At 34.9% G+C, this 19,047-nt stretch overlaps 1 protein-coding gene across 1 annotated transcript; it reads left to right on the forward strand.

The window, feature by feature from the left end:
- The first annotated feature begins 7,558 nt into the window (after window positions 1-7,558).
- Window positions 7,559-9,340, forward strand: LOC142614857 (anthocyanidin 3-O-glucosyltransferase 2-like). Its single transcript, XM_075787502.1, has one exon. It carries the CDS (start codon window positions 7,761-7,763, stop codon window positions 9,174-9,176), a length of 1,416 nt encoding a protein of 471 aa, XP_075643617.1. The 5' UTR covers window positions 7,559-7,760; the 3' UTR covers window positions 9,177-9,340.
- The last annotated feature ends 9,707 nt before the right edge of the window (window positions 9,341-19,047 follow it).

Below are 19,047 nucleotides of genomic sequence, written 5' to 3' on the forward strand. Positions count from 1 at the left end.
GTCTCTGTCTGGACTGGTGTTCTTTTGGTGTTTATAGGAGGAAGGTGTATGACTAGAGAAAGATTCTGAGGAGGTAAAGGTTTGGACTCAGAGAAAGGTGTCCTAGAGGAAAAGGAGCTTCTAAGGGGTAAACATCATAGGAGTTTTTCTTCCTGAAGAACTACTAGGTCTAATAAGGCTATCGATGTGTATGTCATTATTATTGAAAGAATTAATAACTGTTCCGTCTGTCTTTTGGGCTATAAAATCTAGTTCTGTGTTTTCTATCTTTGGTGTGGGAGCAATGGCCTCTAGTTGCCATCATTCAGGAAGGTTTATGTCTTTCCATTGTATCTATCTGGGAACACGAAGTCTACTATTTGGGGTTGAGGCTTGGAGAAGGAGAGTATGTCCTTTAGGGGATGGTTCTACCACGGATCAAGGGTCAAGGGTTGTTTTCGTGAGTTTATAATAAATCCTATAAATAATAGCTAAGGGTTCTGAGCCTTCTTTCATATAATAGCCATCATTTTTAACATTCAAAGTTAAAGCATCCATAATATTTCTGTCAAATAAACTTAAAGCAAAATTAGGATAACAATTAAAGTATACTGGTCCATTATGTAAACTTGTTTCCATCATTCCAAGAAATGAGTCATTAAACCTTAAACGTCTGTCACCTCTTAAACAAAGTAAAACACTTGTATTTAAAGCTTCTCTTGTTAATGGCTTTATAGCTACTTGAACCAAACCAACATGTAAAAAGGCATATTTTTCTCTATGTCAGTTAATTGAGTCTATTGAAAATAACTGAATTGTTTCATATTCATTAAATAAAGAGTAAGTTCTTTCAACAGTTTTGATAGTGTAATCTGTCAAGAAGGATAATTTAGAAAATGAAGTATGTCGGTAGATTTTTTCAGTTTTTTTTGTCGGTATATTCCATTTATTCCATTCTAACAAATTCTTGTCTATATCTTTCATGCTATATTCCTCAGAATTAACTATTCTATCATCATCCATGTTCTTATCAGTGTGTGCCTAACCTAAGTGTGACCTAGCAACAGATGATGAGCAACTAAACATATTCATTCTACTTCCAAGCAATTAATAACTACTGGCAGAACTATTACTAACCACTGGCATCCTTGCTATCGGGACCACCTCCTCGGTAAACTCCATTGCGGGACCACCCAAACACATGCCTGTCCGTCGACTAATAAACTGGGCTGACCAATGTGAAACTATGGCTTGCCAATGAGTCTTGAGGCTGACCAACTCTACCAAGGAGCAAGTAGTGGCTATGCAGTAATATTAGTTCCTAGTAACTTCTTAATTGTAAAGAAATAAAACTTGTAATCTTTCCTCTCTCGTAATCTTGTAACCCTTCCCTTTAGACAGATTTTACTTTGTAATTCTGTAACTCTTCAGACAGTGTTTATTTTCAAAGCTTGTAACTGACAGAAGTATTTTCAATTCAGTTTTAAAGACAAAAGTTTTATTCAAGTATAATTTTACTAGTTTCTGTTTTCATATTCCATACTCCATTTTAACCTTATTTTGAATATAATTTTGCTATTTTCTTCTTTATCATCTATTTTATCATTGTTTATGCTTCCATATTACTATTGTGCTCTCTCCTGGGTAGAATTTGACCTGGGAAAACAAGTAAGGTTTATCAAACAGACAGCTGCCACATAGGCAAAAACAAACTGACAAAATCCAAACTTTGTCAACAAATGTAAATGGAATTTCATGGTCCAAATCCAAACTTTGGTATCTATTTTCTATTTGGCAATAAAAATATTCTAGAAATTAGGTTGTGCGCAATAGTCACAGACTCACAGTACAATATTAGAAACCACTTCATCAATTGTAATCACAGTCCACATATTGGATTTACGCGGATGCAGTGTCAACGGTACATGAAACTGTTTGTATAAAGGCCCTTTTGTCCCAAAACAAAAAGTCAAAAAAATAGACCTTTCCCCTCTAGACAGAATAGGTTCTAGCTTGACAATCAAGCAAAGCCCAACTTGAAAAGAAAGAACACCACCAAGAAGAAGAAGACGACTGAAAATGAAGCTAGTATACAAAGATAGGGGAGCAGTTGAGCAAAGGAGACTTAGGAGAGGAGTTCAAACCACATAAATGAGATATCATAAAAAAGATTTCATTACTACTTGGATATCACTTAAACATTTTTATATATAGTAAAAGGAGACTGCATTGAATCACAATATTTTTTTCTTTGTTCGGAATTGTGTAAATATAAGCACTCTGTTAAATCAAAAGAATGCATTTGGGTTTTGGGAATATGTTGGTGGTTTTATCATTTCTTGTGGCATTAATTGGCACGGGTTTTGAATTGTTAAAAAACATAGCGGAATCAACATACTAATCTACTTCATTCACAAGAAATAACACACAACCTTGAATTCTAGAATTAATAAAGAATAGAAAACGTACTTTTATGTTGTGGATTATATAAACAAGAATTAGATAGTTCAAGTTTCATCCAAATTTCGCATGATGCTCGAGATGTGTGGTCTTTCAATAAGTTTTTGCGTACGTTCTCTTTCTTTTTGGAAAAGTTTGTTCTTGAGATAATATAGAGAAATTTTTTTTTCTTTTCTTTTAATGATATGTACTTTTTAATTGCCTATGTAGTTATTTTATTTGATAACTCTTATTGAATAAACTGGTGATTATTTAATTTAATTTAATCTTCTGATTATTTAATTTAGTCTTTTAAGTCGGTCCAATTGAGCTTTACTGTGTAGCTTGGGATGAAACCAAAGGAACAAATAAGGCTTTACCTCCAATGGAATTTGGGCTACCATCAACTCTTAACAAACTCAAAGTTACCATTAATTATATAACAAGTTCTAACTATTCCATTAAATTCCGACTGAAATGTAAATTTTGGCTGGCATCAGATTTTGACTTCAAAAAAAAAAAAAAACAAAACAAAACTACAAATCCATCAATCTTAGGTCACAACCATTTTGTTTTAGATGCAAAATTACTAATTAACCATATAGATTTTTTTTTTCCCTTCAGAAAATCTATAGACACAAAAAAATTTGATGAAACTTTTCACAGTTGTTGATGTAACAAATTGGTAGTGAAAAGTAAAAAAATTATGTTAATGGTAGACCTAGATGAAAACTAAAAGTTTACCAACTTAACTATTGTAAAAAATGTTGTAAAATTCTTCGTGTATTACTATTTGTTTTTTGAAATGTACTACATTCACAATATTTTTACAAAAAATCCTAAATATTAAGTTGTTACTGGTTTTAATTTGAACTCACCATTGAAATTACTTTTTTTCCCGCCAATAATAGTTGATAAAAACTTACCACTTAGGCTTTGTTGTGAAAAATATTGTGAACGTAGCATTTTTCTTTCTCTTTTTTCTTCTTTTTCATTTGATAAAAAAATATTATTTTTTATTGGCTAATATTTGGGCTTAGTAAATACTTTTATAATTAAAAAATTACTCTATTGGTTAAAATGATGTTTGAGTTTAGAGAAGGATATGTTGTAATAATAATGTTGAGTTTAGAGAATATGGTTTCATAAAGTGAAAAATTACTTGAATTTTCTAATACAACAGTAGGTTGTAATAATGATGTTTGAGTTTGGAGAATATAGTTTCATAAAGTGAAAATTCAAGTTTTAGAATTTTCTAAGTGAAAATTCAAAATTTTGAATTTTCTATAGAATTTTCTAGTGACTATTTAGAAAGGTTGAAGAGGTTTTCAATCTTTGTTAACCATTTTATGAAAAAAAAAATCTAACTTTCCATACGTGCCTTTTCATGAAACATAACGAGGTTTCAATCTTTGTTAACCATTTTATGAAAAAGTAACTAACTTTTCATACATGCCTTTTCATAAAATATAATGAGGTTTCAATTTTTGTTAACCGTTTTATGAAAAAGTAACTAACTCTGCATACGTGTCTTTCCATGAAACATAACCCTATGGATATAAATAGAGGCTTATGTTCATTTGAAAAAATAATAAGTTTGAGGAAAACACAAGAAATCCTGCAGTCATTCTTGAGAATTGCTATCTGTAGAACCCAACATCTTGATTATATCCTGGAAACAATATAGTGCCTCGAAATTATCTATTTTTTATTTGTCTTTTAAGTTAATCTTGTTCTTCCAATATTACTTTGTGTAATATCTCTAACAATAGGTGACTGTCTCACTCGCTTCTATAAAAGAGTCGGCCCTCTAAATGATACCAAAATTTTAAAACATTTTCCCAATAATTCAAATTGGAATAAAATAAAATAAAAATAAAAAATATACCGAAATTCATGGTAAGTTAAAATCAATATATTATAAAAATTGTTAAATCTTGTTATATAGTCATCAATGGATACTATCCAGCTCACTCATTGAAATCGTGTTTTTGAAAAGAAAAGAAATTCAAGAAGTGTATACAAATTGTAATTATCACTCAAATTAAGAAAGATTCAGATCCTCTAGATTTCCTAGAGTACTCTACTAAATAGATTTTCTTAAATCTTAACTATTCTTTAATAATTTAATGGTCTAGATTTTGTTGTCTCAGTATTCCACTAACAATAATCTTAATTGTTTTGTTTGCACTATTATTATATTATTTTAAGAGTATTATTAGTGGAATGCTGACATGACAGAATCTATATTTTTAAATCATAAAATAATATTTAGGATTTAAATAAATTTATTAGTAGAGTACCTAGGAAATCTAGAAGAACTGAAACCAATTATGAAATCATGTAATTAATTAAAATCATATTTTCAAAAATGATTTCAAAGGAATGTACACTGATTGTGTGCATAAATGTGTGGTAATCACTACTTTACAAAGGGATCCAGTTAACGGGTGTTCTTTGGGTATTTATTAATACACAATTTTAAGAAATATTTTATACCACTTTTATAGAAAATTAAAAAAAAACTATAAAAAAAATTAAATTACATTTTTTATTTTCTCATAAATTTTTTTTTAAAATTATTCACAAATAAACGTTGTTACAGCATCTATTAACTTTTTCTTTTATAAAAATATTATTATTGTGAACTTTTATGGGGCTTCTAATCTTTTTTTTAAGTGTACTTTTTTGCACTAAATATGCTACCATTCGGAATGTGTCGAATTTTGAACATGTGTCCACGTCATAGGAGCCCAACACAACAAAAGACGTATCAATCTTTCTTAGTCTGCATTTGGTTCCACTTTCTCGAGCCAAAACACACTTTTTCTTACTGAAAATCCAAACAGCGTGTTTGATAATGCATTACAAACGCACTTCGTAGAAAAGTCACTTTTCCAAATACAAAGGAGAAGCACAAGATCATGTGGCAACTGGGGAGTTGCAATTGCAAAAAGCCACGAGCGCGTTTGCAATATTACCGTTGGAAGTTTAGCTAATTTCTTGAATTGCCCACTGTTTTTCCTTAAAAATCCAATTTTAACCCTTTTGTTTAAAAGGCAGATTACTACACGGTGCAGGCCCAGATCACAAATCTCACAAATCTACGATAGTTTTTTCTACTCCTCTGTGCTACTACTGGGTTCTTTCCTCTGTGCTTCTTCTTCTTCTTAGTTTTTCTGCTCCTTAGTGTTGCTGCTGGGTCCTTTCTTCTATATATCTAATCTCAGAAAACTTTTTGAATTTGGTAGAGTTTTTTGATTAAACGAAAATATGGAGTAGAGAGAGGGAGTGAGAGAGACCCGCGTGTGTGGGCTTGTGTGGAGTAAAGTAAAAGAAAAGTAACATATATAAGAAAATGAAACTTCGTGTGGCTTTATGTGGATGAAAGTGAAAGAAAAGGAAAATAAGATGAGGAAGAAGTGAACAAGTGGACGAGAAAAAAGAGAAAAGTGAAAGAAAAGGAAAATAAGAAGGTGAGGAAGAAGTGAACAAGTGGACGAGAAAAAAGAGAAAAAGGAAGAGGCAAAAATAAAGGTTTTGGGTTTGGGTAATTAAAGTGACGTGAAAGAAAATATAGGGACTAGAAACACAAACTATTTCATAATTTCTTTTTTATAACTGTGATGTATAGCAATGTGGAAGAAAATATAGGAAGTAAGAATGAAAATTATTTTACAACTTCTTTTTTACAACTGTGATGTTGCAAAGAACGTGGTGAAGAAAAAATTATGCATACATGTATAAGTGAAAAATAACTACCCACAATTTGCCACGTCAAAGAAGTTGTGAAATAGTTTAGTAATCTTTAAACAACTTATTTAAAAGACAAGCACTAATAAAATTTTATTTTAGAGAGATTAGTTCTACCAAAATGATTGAGTTTCAACTTTTAAGATAATAATTTTGTTTTCATTATGGAAAAGAGAAAAATTATTTCCACAATATTTTCACAACAGTTTCATAATAAAATCTAAATAACATGTTGTTATTAGTTGTTATAGACGAGCAAAAACGCAATTTAAGTTAGGGGTGGCAAAATTGAATACAACCCGCGAATCCGATACTACACGATATGAAATTAGTAGGTTATGGGTTAAGACTTAATGAGTTTGTATCATATTTGGATTAACATGACTGACCCGTTTAATAAACAGGTTGGGTTAGTATCCATCACATGGAACTTGTTTGACCCGTTTAATTAAATGACATTTTACCAATATACCCTTCAAATCCTACCTATATAAACTTATTAGTTGTTATCGTTTATTTTCTTTGACATATTATGATTGATTATTTGTGATATTGATATATGTTTTAGTTTTGAATGATTACTTGTGTTGCGATTACTCTTTAGTTCTGAATTTTATATTAAAAATATTTATTTTTTTAGTTTTTCATAACTGATATCAATTTGATTAATAATAAATTTTTTTTGATAAACAAGTCAACACGACTGATCTATTTATAAGTTTTAGCTAAACATTCAACTTTTTCAACAAAAAAAAAAACATTTTTAATAATTTTTATCAAATACTCTACATTTTATACGGCAATTTTTAAAACCGCCTCTTTTCAAAAAGCAGCTCAACCAAACTTAAGTGAAAATAGGAGGTGGGTGGTTTTTATTTCAACGATCGAATGGGAATGCAAAAGATGTGGTCCCCCATTGTAATGAACAAGTAGGCCACTATTAGTCATGGCTTGTTCTTGCCCTTCATACCGTGTTCATACCGTGTAATGAACAAGTAGGCCACTATTAGATGTGGTCCCCCATTCTAAGGTGGGAACGCGTTGAACACTTTTGCCCTTCATACCGTGTTCTTGCAATTTGACTTTTCCCAACAAGTTAAAAATATTAACGACCCAGTTCTCTTCATTAAATTATCCATATTTAAGAAATAATTAATTAATTAATTCCTTCTTCTAGGGCCAGAAGAGACTAGAAATATATATATATATATATATATATATATATATATTTATATATATATCAATATCCTATTGCCCAGGCCAGCAAAGCCATGACCTCACTTCTCTTTCTATATCAATAAATAATTGTATTCTTGTCCTGCGGTATATATATATATATATATATATGTATATATATATATATATCAATATCCTATTGCCAAGGCCAGCAAAGCCATGACCTCACTTCTCTTTCTATATCAATAAATAATTGTATTCTTGTCCTGCGGTATTGGTCCAATACTAAAAGCTCCAACTGAATATCAATTGCACATCGTTTTTATATTGTTTTGCACATTTTCATACGCAACTACGATAATCGAAAGAAAGGCCAGAGAGAAGTTTTGATAAAATATCTGTTGAAGCAGACAATGGAATTGATGTTCATTCCATCCCCGAGTATTAGTCACCTCATACCAATGGTAGAGCTTGCAAAGCTATTAACAGAACGAGACGACAGGCTCATGATCAAGATCTTCATAATGAAGCAACCATCTAACTCAAAGGTTAGTGCCTACATTGAATCACTTAATTCCTCCTCCATCAGCAATCGTATCCAATTCATTGACCTCCCTTCTGAAGACGAACCCACCATTTCTTTCGATTTCTTTTCATTTATAGAAAGCAAAAAACCCCAACTCAAAGATATTCTTTCCAAGCTTACTCTTGATGAGTCAAGCTCTAATACATCTCAAGTAGCTGCAGTTGTCTTGGACATGTTCTGTACACCGATGATAGATGTGACTAATGAATTTGGTATCCCTACATACATATACTACACCTCGGGTGCTAATTTTCTTGGTCTCATTTTTCATATTCAAACCCTTCATGATGAACACAACCAGGACATTGTTGCTTACAAAGACTCGGACACTGAGCTGGTTGTGCCAAGTTTTGTCAAGAAAGTCCCAGCTAAGGTCTTCCCTTATGGACTTTTTGATAACTCCATTTTTTTTATTAACCAATTTAGACGGTTCAAAGAAACAAAGGGTATTATTATAAATACATTCATGGAACTTGAACCCTTTGCAATAAACTCCTATTTTAATGCCAAAACACCACTGGTTTACCCTGTGGGACCTATAATGAACCTAAAGGGCGAAACCCATGAGACCCAAGAGCCCCAAAAAGGTTTTGACGTCATGAAGTGGCTTGACAATCAGCCTCTATCATCAGTGGTGTTCTTATGCTTTGGTAGCATGGGAAGTTTTGAAAAAGACCAAGTTAAAGAGATAGCATATGCATTAGAGCATAGTGGCTGTCATTTCCTATGGTCCCTGCGTAAGCCACCCCCAAGTGGTGGGATTGCAAGTCCAAGTGATTACACGAACCTTGAGGAAATTCTGCCACAAGGGTTCATCGAACGAACACAAGGTATTGGTAAGGCTATTGGGTGGGCTCCACAAGTGGTAATCTTGGCCCACTCAGCAATCGGAGGGTTTGTGTCGCATTGTGGGTGGAATTCTATGTTGGAGAGCCTTTGGTTTGGTGTGCCTATTGCCGCTTGGCCAATGTACGCTGAACAACAAATTAATGCTTTCGAGATGGTGAAAGAGTTGGGATTAGCTGTTGAGGTTAAAATGGATTACGGTAATATTAAGCAAATTATTGTAACGGCTAAGGAGATAGAGAGAGGAATAAGGGAAGTAATGGACCCCGATAATGAGATAAGGAAGAACGTGAAGGATATTAAAGAAAAAGGTAGGAAAGCTTTGATGGATGGTGGATCTTCGCACTCTTCATTAGATCGTCTGATTGCTGATTTGATGGGTAACATAGCTCATTGAAATCAATTTTCATGAAGCAAAGAAGAAGATTATCATTTTATTTTTGTGACAATGCAATGTTTATGGAGAATAAAAGAGCCTTTGCATATGATTTGTATATTATTTTTGTAAGAATTCTCATTTTTATTTATTTATAAATATAGTCTATTTATCACTTATATTAAGGACAATTGCTAGAAAGTTGTTGAGGTCCAAAAAAATCACAATGATGTACCAAGGCCCAAAGCAACGCAAAGGATTGAAGCCCAAGAAAATAATAAAGCATTTGAGCTTCCAATAAAAAAAGGGGGAGAGGTCCAAACCCATTAAGGGTCCATCAAGAAAGGCCCGAGTTCATGGATGGGCAACTTTCGACTCCCATGAAATAAAGGAAGGAAAAAATCCCAACCCTGCCATTAAATGTCAAAAAAATCACTGGGGAGCTCGGGAAAAAATTGGGCTAGGATACGTGGGAATTCCCAGGAGCCTGGGATCCTTGGGACGTGCAGCAAGGCCAGGTTTGGATTAAAACAGGTTAAGGGGGTATGCCAAGAAGCACAAAGAATCCCTATCAGCCACCCAATGATGTAGAAAATGAATCAGAAGGCTTGGGAACCAACAATTCATGAACAAAGAGCTAGTACTTCGAGAAACCCAGAAAGAAGAACCATGAAGGAAGGTGGTTGGAAAATTCAACCTGGCAGGGAGGAATCAGCTCACTTGGAAAAAATGACAAAGGGAAAAGCAATCAAAAGTTGAGTAGGAAAAGGTAGGATCTAGAAGCCTTGAAAGAAGAAAGACCGAAGGTCAACTCTGTAGGACACCCCAGAACGGAATGTCAGCAAGAGGCTTTTGAGGAAGAAACCCCAAAAGAAGAAAATAATAAGGAATAAGGAAGAAACCAGCCACCAATGTTGCTGGCACAATACTGGTTCTGGTTCCTAAGGGAGCAAATGGAGGGAATCAATGGTGCCTTGGAAACCCTAGAATGGCACTATAAAAGAGGAAGCAGCCACCAGTGAAAGGAATTTAGCAACAGTGCATTAGAGTGAAATCCTGGAGAAAAAAGCTCTGAGAGAATTCAAAAAAAGGAGAGAAAAGAGAGGGAAATACCGTCCGATATCCTCAAGCAGCCACTAGAGAACACACTTGGATTTGTCTTAGAGGCCTGACAGGCTATCTAAATCTCTAATTTTTGAACTTATTTAGACCTTTTAACATGTCCTAGTGAGTGTAGTGTATTACATAATCAAGAAAGTAACAAAGTGTTTTTGCATTATTTCAAGGATCCCTAATGTTTTTTATTTCATGTTCTTTCTTTATCATTCCGTTCCTTTGTTGTCTTCTTGTTCTTGAATGCATATATTTCTCATATGTTAGCATGTATGTGTTGTATGATTCGTGCTCTATGCACCACCTAGTTCGAAATCAGTCTAATTTAGCTGTGGTGAACCAAGCCCTGTCCCTTAAAACAATAAGTATTGGATCAGGATCCTTGTTCATACTTGGACCTGTGTCCTAGAAAAAAAAAAAGCACCCACACAAAAGTCAATTGCAGCCTTAGAGAAAGAATCCATCTACTATCGGCCCTGCCTAGTGTTGACCTCTAAAGTCTTGACATTCGTGCTTAGAAATTTGTAATGAATGGAAATATCGAATGACTTAAACAATATACTAAGATCTCAAGAAGAAAATATGAGAAAAAAAAACTTTATGTAAAATAAAACTAGCTTATAGTCTTATGTTTATACATATGATGCACTTACAAATAAACATGACTAAATTGATATAAAAAATTTATTTTGTTCATGTATAATGTTTGTACATTTGAAAATATAAAATAGCTAATTATAAAATAAATATAAGTTTATTTGAAACAAATGTAAATGATGGTGCATAAAATCATCAGTGTGTTGATCTTCCACACACTCGTCAAATGAGGTACCTGAAGAACAAAGAAGATGAAGAACCTACAAAGAGCACCAGTGGGGTGCTAGCCAAAGACCTTCCGAAGGTTAAGTCAGTGATAGAAGAATCTCCAATAACACAAAAACGTAAGAGCCAGGAAATTGCACGTACCATGAAGAAGAGGTGGTGTGGTGCTTATATAGTGGTGTAAAGCTGACCAAGATCCCTTGAACGTAGGAGCTCCTTGTAGAGAAGATTGGAGTTATCTCCACGTAGGAGCTTCATGATCTTAGGGCTTTCTTTCCCCTATAGGGAAGATATAAACGTGTAGTGGGGTCTTTGGACTTGATGTGCAAGTTATTTCCATGTTAGGACTCATGAGTGGAGAAAACACAAAGGCTTTTGGGACCCAGTGTTCTCAATTGTCGGTATGGTCCTTCATTCATTGCTATGTGAGTGGAAGGTTTGGTGAAAGGCAACTGTCAAGCACATACGTGAGCTACCCAACGCGTCTTCAAGAAGAATGGGACACTAAACCGACAAGACTTTAAGGATTTTGAATGGAGGATTCATCCCGACAGGTCCATGGATGCTTGGTCCATTGGTGTGGACACTTATCTTGATGATTCATAGACAAGGTACTCCAACCGACAGGCCAAGGTGTCCACTAGGAATTTCTTAGACAAAAATACCCCTATCAATACGTGACGACCATCAGGGTGGAATGTGTCGCATGGTGACAGGGACGGTACCTGACGACCCCTTGATACGTGATGACTGTTAGGACAGAGTGTGTCGCATGGTGTCAAGGAAGGTACTTGACTACCCATTGATACGTGACGATCGTCAGGGCGGAGTGTGTCACGTGGTGCCACACTCCCTTTGTGACCAATGATGCTTTTGATTATCAAAGAATCTTTTGGTGAGCTCAAGATGCATTTGATGACCGAAGATTCTAGGGCGTTAGAAAAAAATTTTGGATGATGAAAATATTCCTTATCAGTAAAAGAAATAAAATAAATAAATTCGTTTAAATGATTTTTTTATTAAATTCTCAATTTTACTTTGTCCAACCACTATTTGTATAATAATAACAATACTATATAAGGAAAAAAAAATTCATAACAAGTGTTATTAATTTTATATTATTTTTAGTGTAAGTTGATTTAATGGTCTAGATCGGAATGAGACCTAAGTTCTTTTTTTTGGCGGGGGGGGGAAGAAAATGAAACCTAAGTTGAAGCCTAAGTCCAATATAAATAAGTTTCTAAAAAAAAGACAAATAAAAATAAAATTTCTATTTTTGCTATTTATTTGCTTATTTAATTTTCTCCAAACCTTTCTTTTCCCTAGTCAAAGTCAAACTAAACCTTTCTTTTTCCTTTTTATTTTATTTTTGACTCCTCAGCTTTTGCACTAATAACTCTTTTAGCCCAAAAAAAAAATTATATGGACATGTAGCACAAAATTATACTCCAATTAAAAATCTAATTTGATTTTCTCTCAGTTTTGTCTTTAAATATATACTAGTGTGTAGCCTCGTACATATGCATAGGTACAATTAAAAATAATCACAATTATATAGTTCAAATTATACATTGTTTCATATGAAGTTTAAATTATATATGATATTAACTTACACTTTTTTTAAACTATTCATATCTAAAATATGTAATGGCTTCTTATAATATATATATATATATATATATGGTTTAGAATTTAATTGATTTTAGACTCTTCAGTTTTTGCACCCAGTAATTCATTTTCCACAAAAATTAAAAATTTAGATGGACACGAGACAAAAAATTGAATACCAATTGATATCCAATTTAAAATCTAATTGAATTTGGACTCTTCGATTTTTACACTCAATAATTCACTTGGTAGAAAATTAAAAATTAAATGGGACACATGGCACAAAATTGAGAATCCAATTAAAATAAAATTGGATTTTCTCTAAGATTTGGCTATATATACACACACGCACACACACTAGCTTATAACTTGTTCTTATGCATAGGAACATTAAACAACAGTGATAAAAAGGACTGAAAAGGTTTGAGGAAAAATGGGCGACACATCCCGAATGCGAAGCCATTATCCGGGAGATATGGAGTAGGGAACCACCAATGGGCAGCCCTATGTGTCGACTATTCTCAAAAATTAGGGATTGTCATATGGCCTTGGTAGCTTGGAGTCGGAATATGGGAAGCACTAGAACACGGATTGAGGACAAAAAATAGCAACTCCAAACCCTTACATCACAAAATGATCCAGCAAATTTGGAGTTAATAAAAAAAGTGAGGGATGATATCAACACTCTTTTGTATCAAGAAGAGTTAGCTTAGAGACAACGTTCTAGATCCATATGGCTGCCTGCTGGTGACAAGAACACCAAGTTCTTTCATCAAAGAACCAGTCAACGCTGTCGAAAAATTAATATTGATGGCCTTATGGATGAGGAGGGGAGATGGTGTACATCGGATGATGAAATAGAGGGAGTGACCGAAAGATATTTCCAAAGGCTTTTCACTACTACAAACCCCACTCAGATGGACATAGTACTTGATAAAGTGGACCGGGTTGTCACACCAGATATGAACCACACACTCCTACAGCCATACCGACCAGAAGAGGTCCAACAAGCATTCTTCCAAATGCATCCATCAAAATCACCAAGTCTAGATGGTATGTCTCCTTTCTTTTTTCAAAAGTATTGAAATATTGTTGGTGATGATGTCATTGAAGTAGTGTTGTCAGTTTTATCTTCGGGTCACATGTTGCACAAGATGAATTACACCCACATTGTCCTCATTCCCAAAATAAACGAGCCAAAAATGTGGCAGATTTTAGGCCAATTAGTCTTGCTAATGTGGTTTCTAGGATTGTATCCAAAGTCTTAGCCAGTCGACTAAAACAAATCTTGCCCAATGTAATTTCCGAATCACAAAGTGCTTTTGTACCTAACCGGTTAATTACTGATAATACTATTGTAGCTTTTGAGATATTATACAGGATGCGGAACAAAAGAAAGGGAAAGAAGGGGCAAATGACCATCAAACTAGATATAAGCAAAGCCTATGACCGTGTGGAGTGGAGTTTCCTTAGAAGTATAATGCTCAAATTGGGGATTGATGAACAGTGGGTGAGGTTGGCAATGGAAACAGTGTGTACAGCTTCCTATTCGGTGCTTATAAATGGCGAACCAAGATGACACATTACTCCATCCCGGGGTATCAAACAGGGTGATCCACTGTTGCCCTACTTATTTCTGTTATGTGTCGAATGACCATCCTCCTTAATTCGCCATGCAGTTGCTTCTCAAAACCTCCATGGGATATTGTCTTGCACAAATGGGGTGTGTATCTCACATCTTCTCTTTGCAGATGATAGTTTCATATTTTGTCAAGCCATCGAGGGGGAATGCCAACATCTTCTTGAATTATTAAGCCAATATGAGCAAGCATCTAGCCAAGCAATCAATAGGCAGAAGACAACATTGTTCTTTAGCCAAAACACAAAAACGGAGGTCAAAGTGGCAATACAAGGAATGGTGGGTGCCAGGAACATGGAAAATTGTGAATAGTATTTGGGTCTTCCAATGGTGGGTGGAAAATCAAAGGTCAACATTTTTAAAGATCTTAGGGAAAAAATCACAAGGAGAGTGATGGGATGGAAGGAGAAATATATTTCTAAAGCGGGTAGAGAGATCTTAATCAAAACGATGGCTCAAGGAATCCCTACGTATACTATGGGAATGTTCAAAATCCCTAAGGCACTATGTGATACCATAAATTCCACATTAGCAAAATATTGGTGGGGACAAACAAAGGATGAGAGGAAAATTCATTGGATTAATTGGAAGAAGTTATGTACTCCTAAGAAGAAGGGTGGTATGGGTTTCCGAAACATCCAAGCCTTTAACTTAGCTTTATTGGTAAAACAAGCATGGCAGCTAATCCAAGATACTCATTCCTTGTTCTATAGGGTGTACAAGTCAAGATATTTCCCAACATGCACTTTCATGGAGGCAGGGCTTGGTAACAACCCATCCTATGTGTGGCGGAGCTTGCTGGCAGCAAGAGAGTTGATTAGGGAGGGGTCAATTTGGCAGGTGGGTGATGGAAAAACCATTAAAGTCTCCATCCACAAGTGGCTCTCACATAAGCCTATGTTCATTGGGGAGCCATGGCCAAATCTGATGGTAAGTGAGCTAATTGATGAAAACTCTCGGCAGTGGAATAAGGAGAAGCTCTTTGATTTATTTGCATATCGCACTCGAATGGAGATAATGGCCATACCATTATCACGGGTTGCAGGCAGAGACAAGCTGAGTTGGAAGGAGAATAAAGAAAAAGTTTTTAGTGTGAAATCTGCCTACCAAATAGCACTAAGGTTGAAGCAACAAGACTATGTTGAGCATTCCACAGCAGCAAGGGATAGGACTATTTGGAACAAATTAAGGTCCCTTAAAGTACCACCCAAAGTTAAGAACTTTATATGGTATGCCTGCTCTAACATTCTGCCAACCCGAGATAATCTACATAGAAGGAAGTTGCATGTGGAGCCAGGGTGTGGTTTTTGCTATCAGAACTTAGAAATAGTCGAGCATGTGTTATGGACCTTCCCTTTTGCCAGGAACGTATGGGCATTATGTAGAGGGAAGCTCCAAAAATGCTCCAGTGCAGCCACAGACTTCTCTTTATTTCGGCTGTTGGTGGACAAATTGGAGTGTGATGAATTGGAGAAGTGCAGCCACAGACTTCTTCTCTTTATGTGAGTTGGGCGCTCTAGACTGCAAGAAATAGATTTTATTTTGAGAGGACTTAGTGGCACCCCTAAAGAATTCTTGGCAAGGCACTTGGTTACCTAAAGGAGTATAATAGATTATGCACTTCACAGGGATAGGCACTGCACAGTGACATGAATGGGGCTGTCTTTTTGAAATTACTTGTAATTGGTTATTTACGTGGTCTGGTGTTACATGATGTATTCTGTTATAGAGTTTATTTCATCAATAAAATATTTCTATCTTGGATCTCCAAAAAAAAAAAAGTCAATAAAAATTAAGCTGTTGAAGTTGCAAATTTCCTAAAGTGAAACAAATCCATCAATATTCCAAATAAGAGAATCAAAATTAAGTGAGAAATTTGGAGAGAGAGAGAGAGATGAACCTTAGGGAGAATGATTAAAATAAAAAAGAGGAAACAAACAAACAAATCTAGAGATAATAATTGAACATAAAGAACTATTTACTTAGAAGAGAGAGGAAGGGACCTAAGGAAGATAATATATGATGGCGTAGTGAAAACAACAAGCTTCTCTAAAACCTTTGAGTAATAACTAAGTTTTTTGCTTTGATTTTTTGCCCTAAAACTTCATCAACAATTTCATAGTTTCCATTAAAGAGAGAGAATTCAAAGATTTTATCTTTTGTAACAATCCAATTTCTATAGTTTTTTATATAAACTATACGAGTTTTACACTAATAACTTGGCACAAAAATTTTTAAAAAATTAAATAAAATATATGGCACAAATTTGAGAATCCAATTGAAATCTATTAGGATTTTAGACCCCAGCTATCACCAATTGAAAAAGAGCTCTTTAGAAAAAGCTAAAATATGTGTAGACTATAGAGAGTAGAATATTAATATAGAATGTAACACCCCCAAACATACACACACATCCCTCTATCTCTATCGTCTTCTCATTGAATCTTTCTTCTTTCTCTAGGCCTTCTAGTTTCTTGCCATGAGATATTCGGCTATACCCTCCAAGGTTTTTACCTTCTCCCAACATGATTCTAAGGTAATTTTCCTTGACCCATTTTCTACTTCCCTTGGGTATTTATTCTATATTGTTGGATGGATCCTTGATGTTATGGGCTTTTGATTTATGTGGAAGTTTGGGGTTAATTTTTGAAAGAGGATGTTGAGGACTCTTTTTTCACACCACATGGCATTACTTCATTGGCAACCCATGCCACATCAACATATTATTGAGTTTTGGGTAAATCTCCTTAAAAGCCCAAAATAAGCTTATATCTTATCCAATTACATGGATTGGGCTCACATGGCCCACAAGATCCTTACTTCAAGAGGTGGATTCATGGTCCACATTTTCTCTTCATCAATTGTGATCATAACCCACGACATCATTAACATCAACATATGGATCGGGCTCAAGCAATGAATCAAAGCTCACAGCCCATATTACCTCTCTCATATCCATGGAAAGTAGCTTCTCCAACAAAAGCTCATATTCACACAAAATGACGAGAAAGCCCAAGGTACATCTGTAGACATCAAAATTTTATGATGTATTCACAACCATCCGATTGCACATGATCAAATATTTGTGATCAAGTTAATCTCCAATTGATGATGCGGATTATCAACAAATGAAATCAAGCCACGTGGCAGCATCAAATGAAGAAAGCCACATGGCAACGTTAAAAGAAAAGACTCATGGAATGTTCTTAATGCAAGACCAAAATTAAGGTCAAATTTGAATTTAAATTCAAAATTTGTAATTAACTCTCAATAAATGCTGAGAGAAAGTTCCAAATTAAATACTATTGAGTTGCCTATAAATAGAGACTTTTCAAATGAGAAAAGGGGGAAAAACAAAGAGAGAAAAACCCTACTGACACTCTGCCAAAATAAAGAGTCATCTCTAAGTCCAAAAGAGCACCATTGCTCCCTCAAAATCAAGGCTCATTTCTACTTCTTCAAATTAAAGTAGAGATTTTCCTTCAATTAAGTTCGAGATCAAGCCAACGGCCCTCAACTTCAAATCAATACTCAAGTACATCCAATCACACATCCAACTTGGAGACATCAAAGTACGATTCAAGATCAAGCTTCATAGCCCTTCGGATCGTAAAGTTACTTGGAGATCAAATCAGGGGAGTTTTATTATATTCTTTCATTGTAAAGAGTCATACAAAGGATTATACTCACATATATACAAATCAATATAATTTGATAATTTGTTACACTATTTCGTGATCATGTGATTCTTCTTTTATGAAAATTATGTGTACAAATTTCTGGCAAGCCTGGTGGGACCACCCTGCCTCTCATCTCTTTCCCCATCCTAGAAATCTGTAAGTCTCCAATCCACCAAATTTAATGGCCTCGAAGAAGTCTCAGATTCCTAAGAATGCTACCAAAAGCGTTGGGGGGTCAACAAGCAGCAATACTTCCATAGGTCTTATGACTCAAAACAAAGCTAAGGCAATAAGGCTCCTCACATCACAAGAAGTTGAGGGAAAGCTCCTATGACCAAGCTCATAAGTGCCCTAGCCCAACCAAAGACTTTCATCTCCTTGAGCACTTTAGGGGCAGGAAAGTACGCCATCGCCGAGAAGGAAAATTCAACATTCACTCTAGAGGACTTAGTGACAAAGGGCAAATCATCTTACTCTGCATTAAAAACTAATTCAACCACTACTTCGTGTCTGGGTTCTTCCCATGGATCCTTTCAAGAGGTTACCTCTTCAATCTTCTTGGGAAGCTCATCTCGTACGATATTCATGTCGGCCATGATGACGGAGACTACTACCATTGATGAAAAGATTGCTGAAATGGGACATGCTATCGTTAAACTTACCCAGATTGTGGAGGAGAAGGACCTTCAAATCGCCACCCTTATGAACAAGCTTAAGGTTCAGAATCAAGGGGAGTCTAGCAATGGCCAATCTCAAACTCAACAACATATATTGCAAGGGGCTCATACATCCTCTCTAAAGAAGGCTGAAAACAAACATGGGAGCTCTACCTTCATCGCTTCTCTATGAGTCCAACAATTGCAAGACATGATAGCAAATACTATTTGAGCTTAATATAGTGGTGCACCTCAGAGTTCTCTTATGTACTTAAAGCCATACATAAAGAGGGTTGACAACTTACAAATGCTTGCAGGTTATCAACCTCCTAAGTTTCAATAGTTTGACAGGAAGGGAAATTCCAAACAACACA

This window comes from Castanea sativa, chromosome 11 (assembly GCF_040712315.1).
Source record: "Castanea sativa cultivar Marrone di Chiusa Pesio chromosome 11, ASM4071231v1".
Lineage (NCBI taxonomy): Eukaryota > Viridiplantae > Streptophyta > Magnoliopsida > Fagales > Fagaceae > Castanea > Castanea sativa.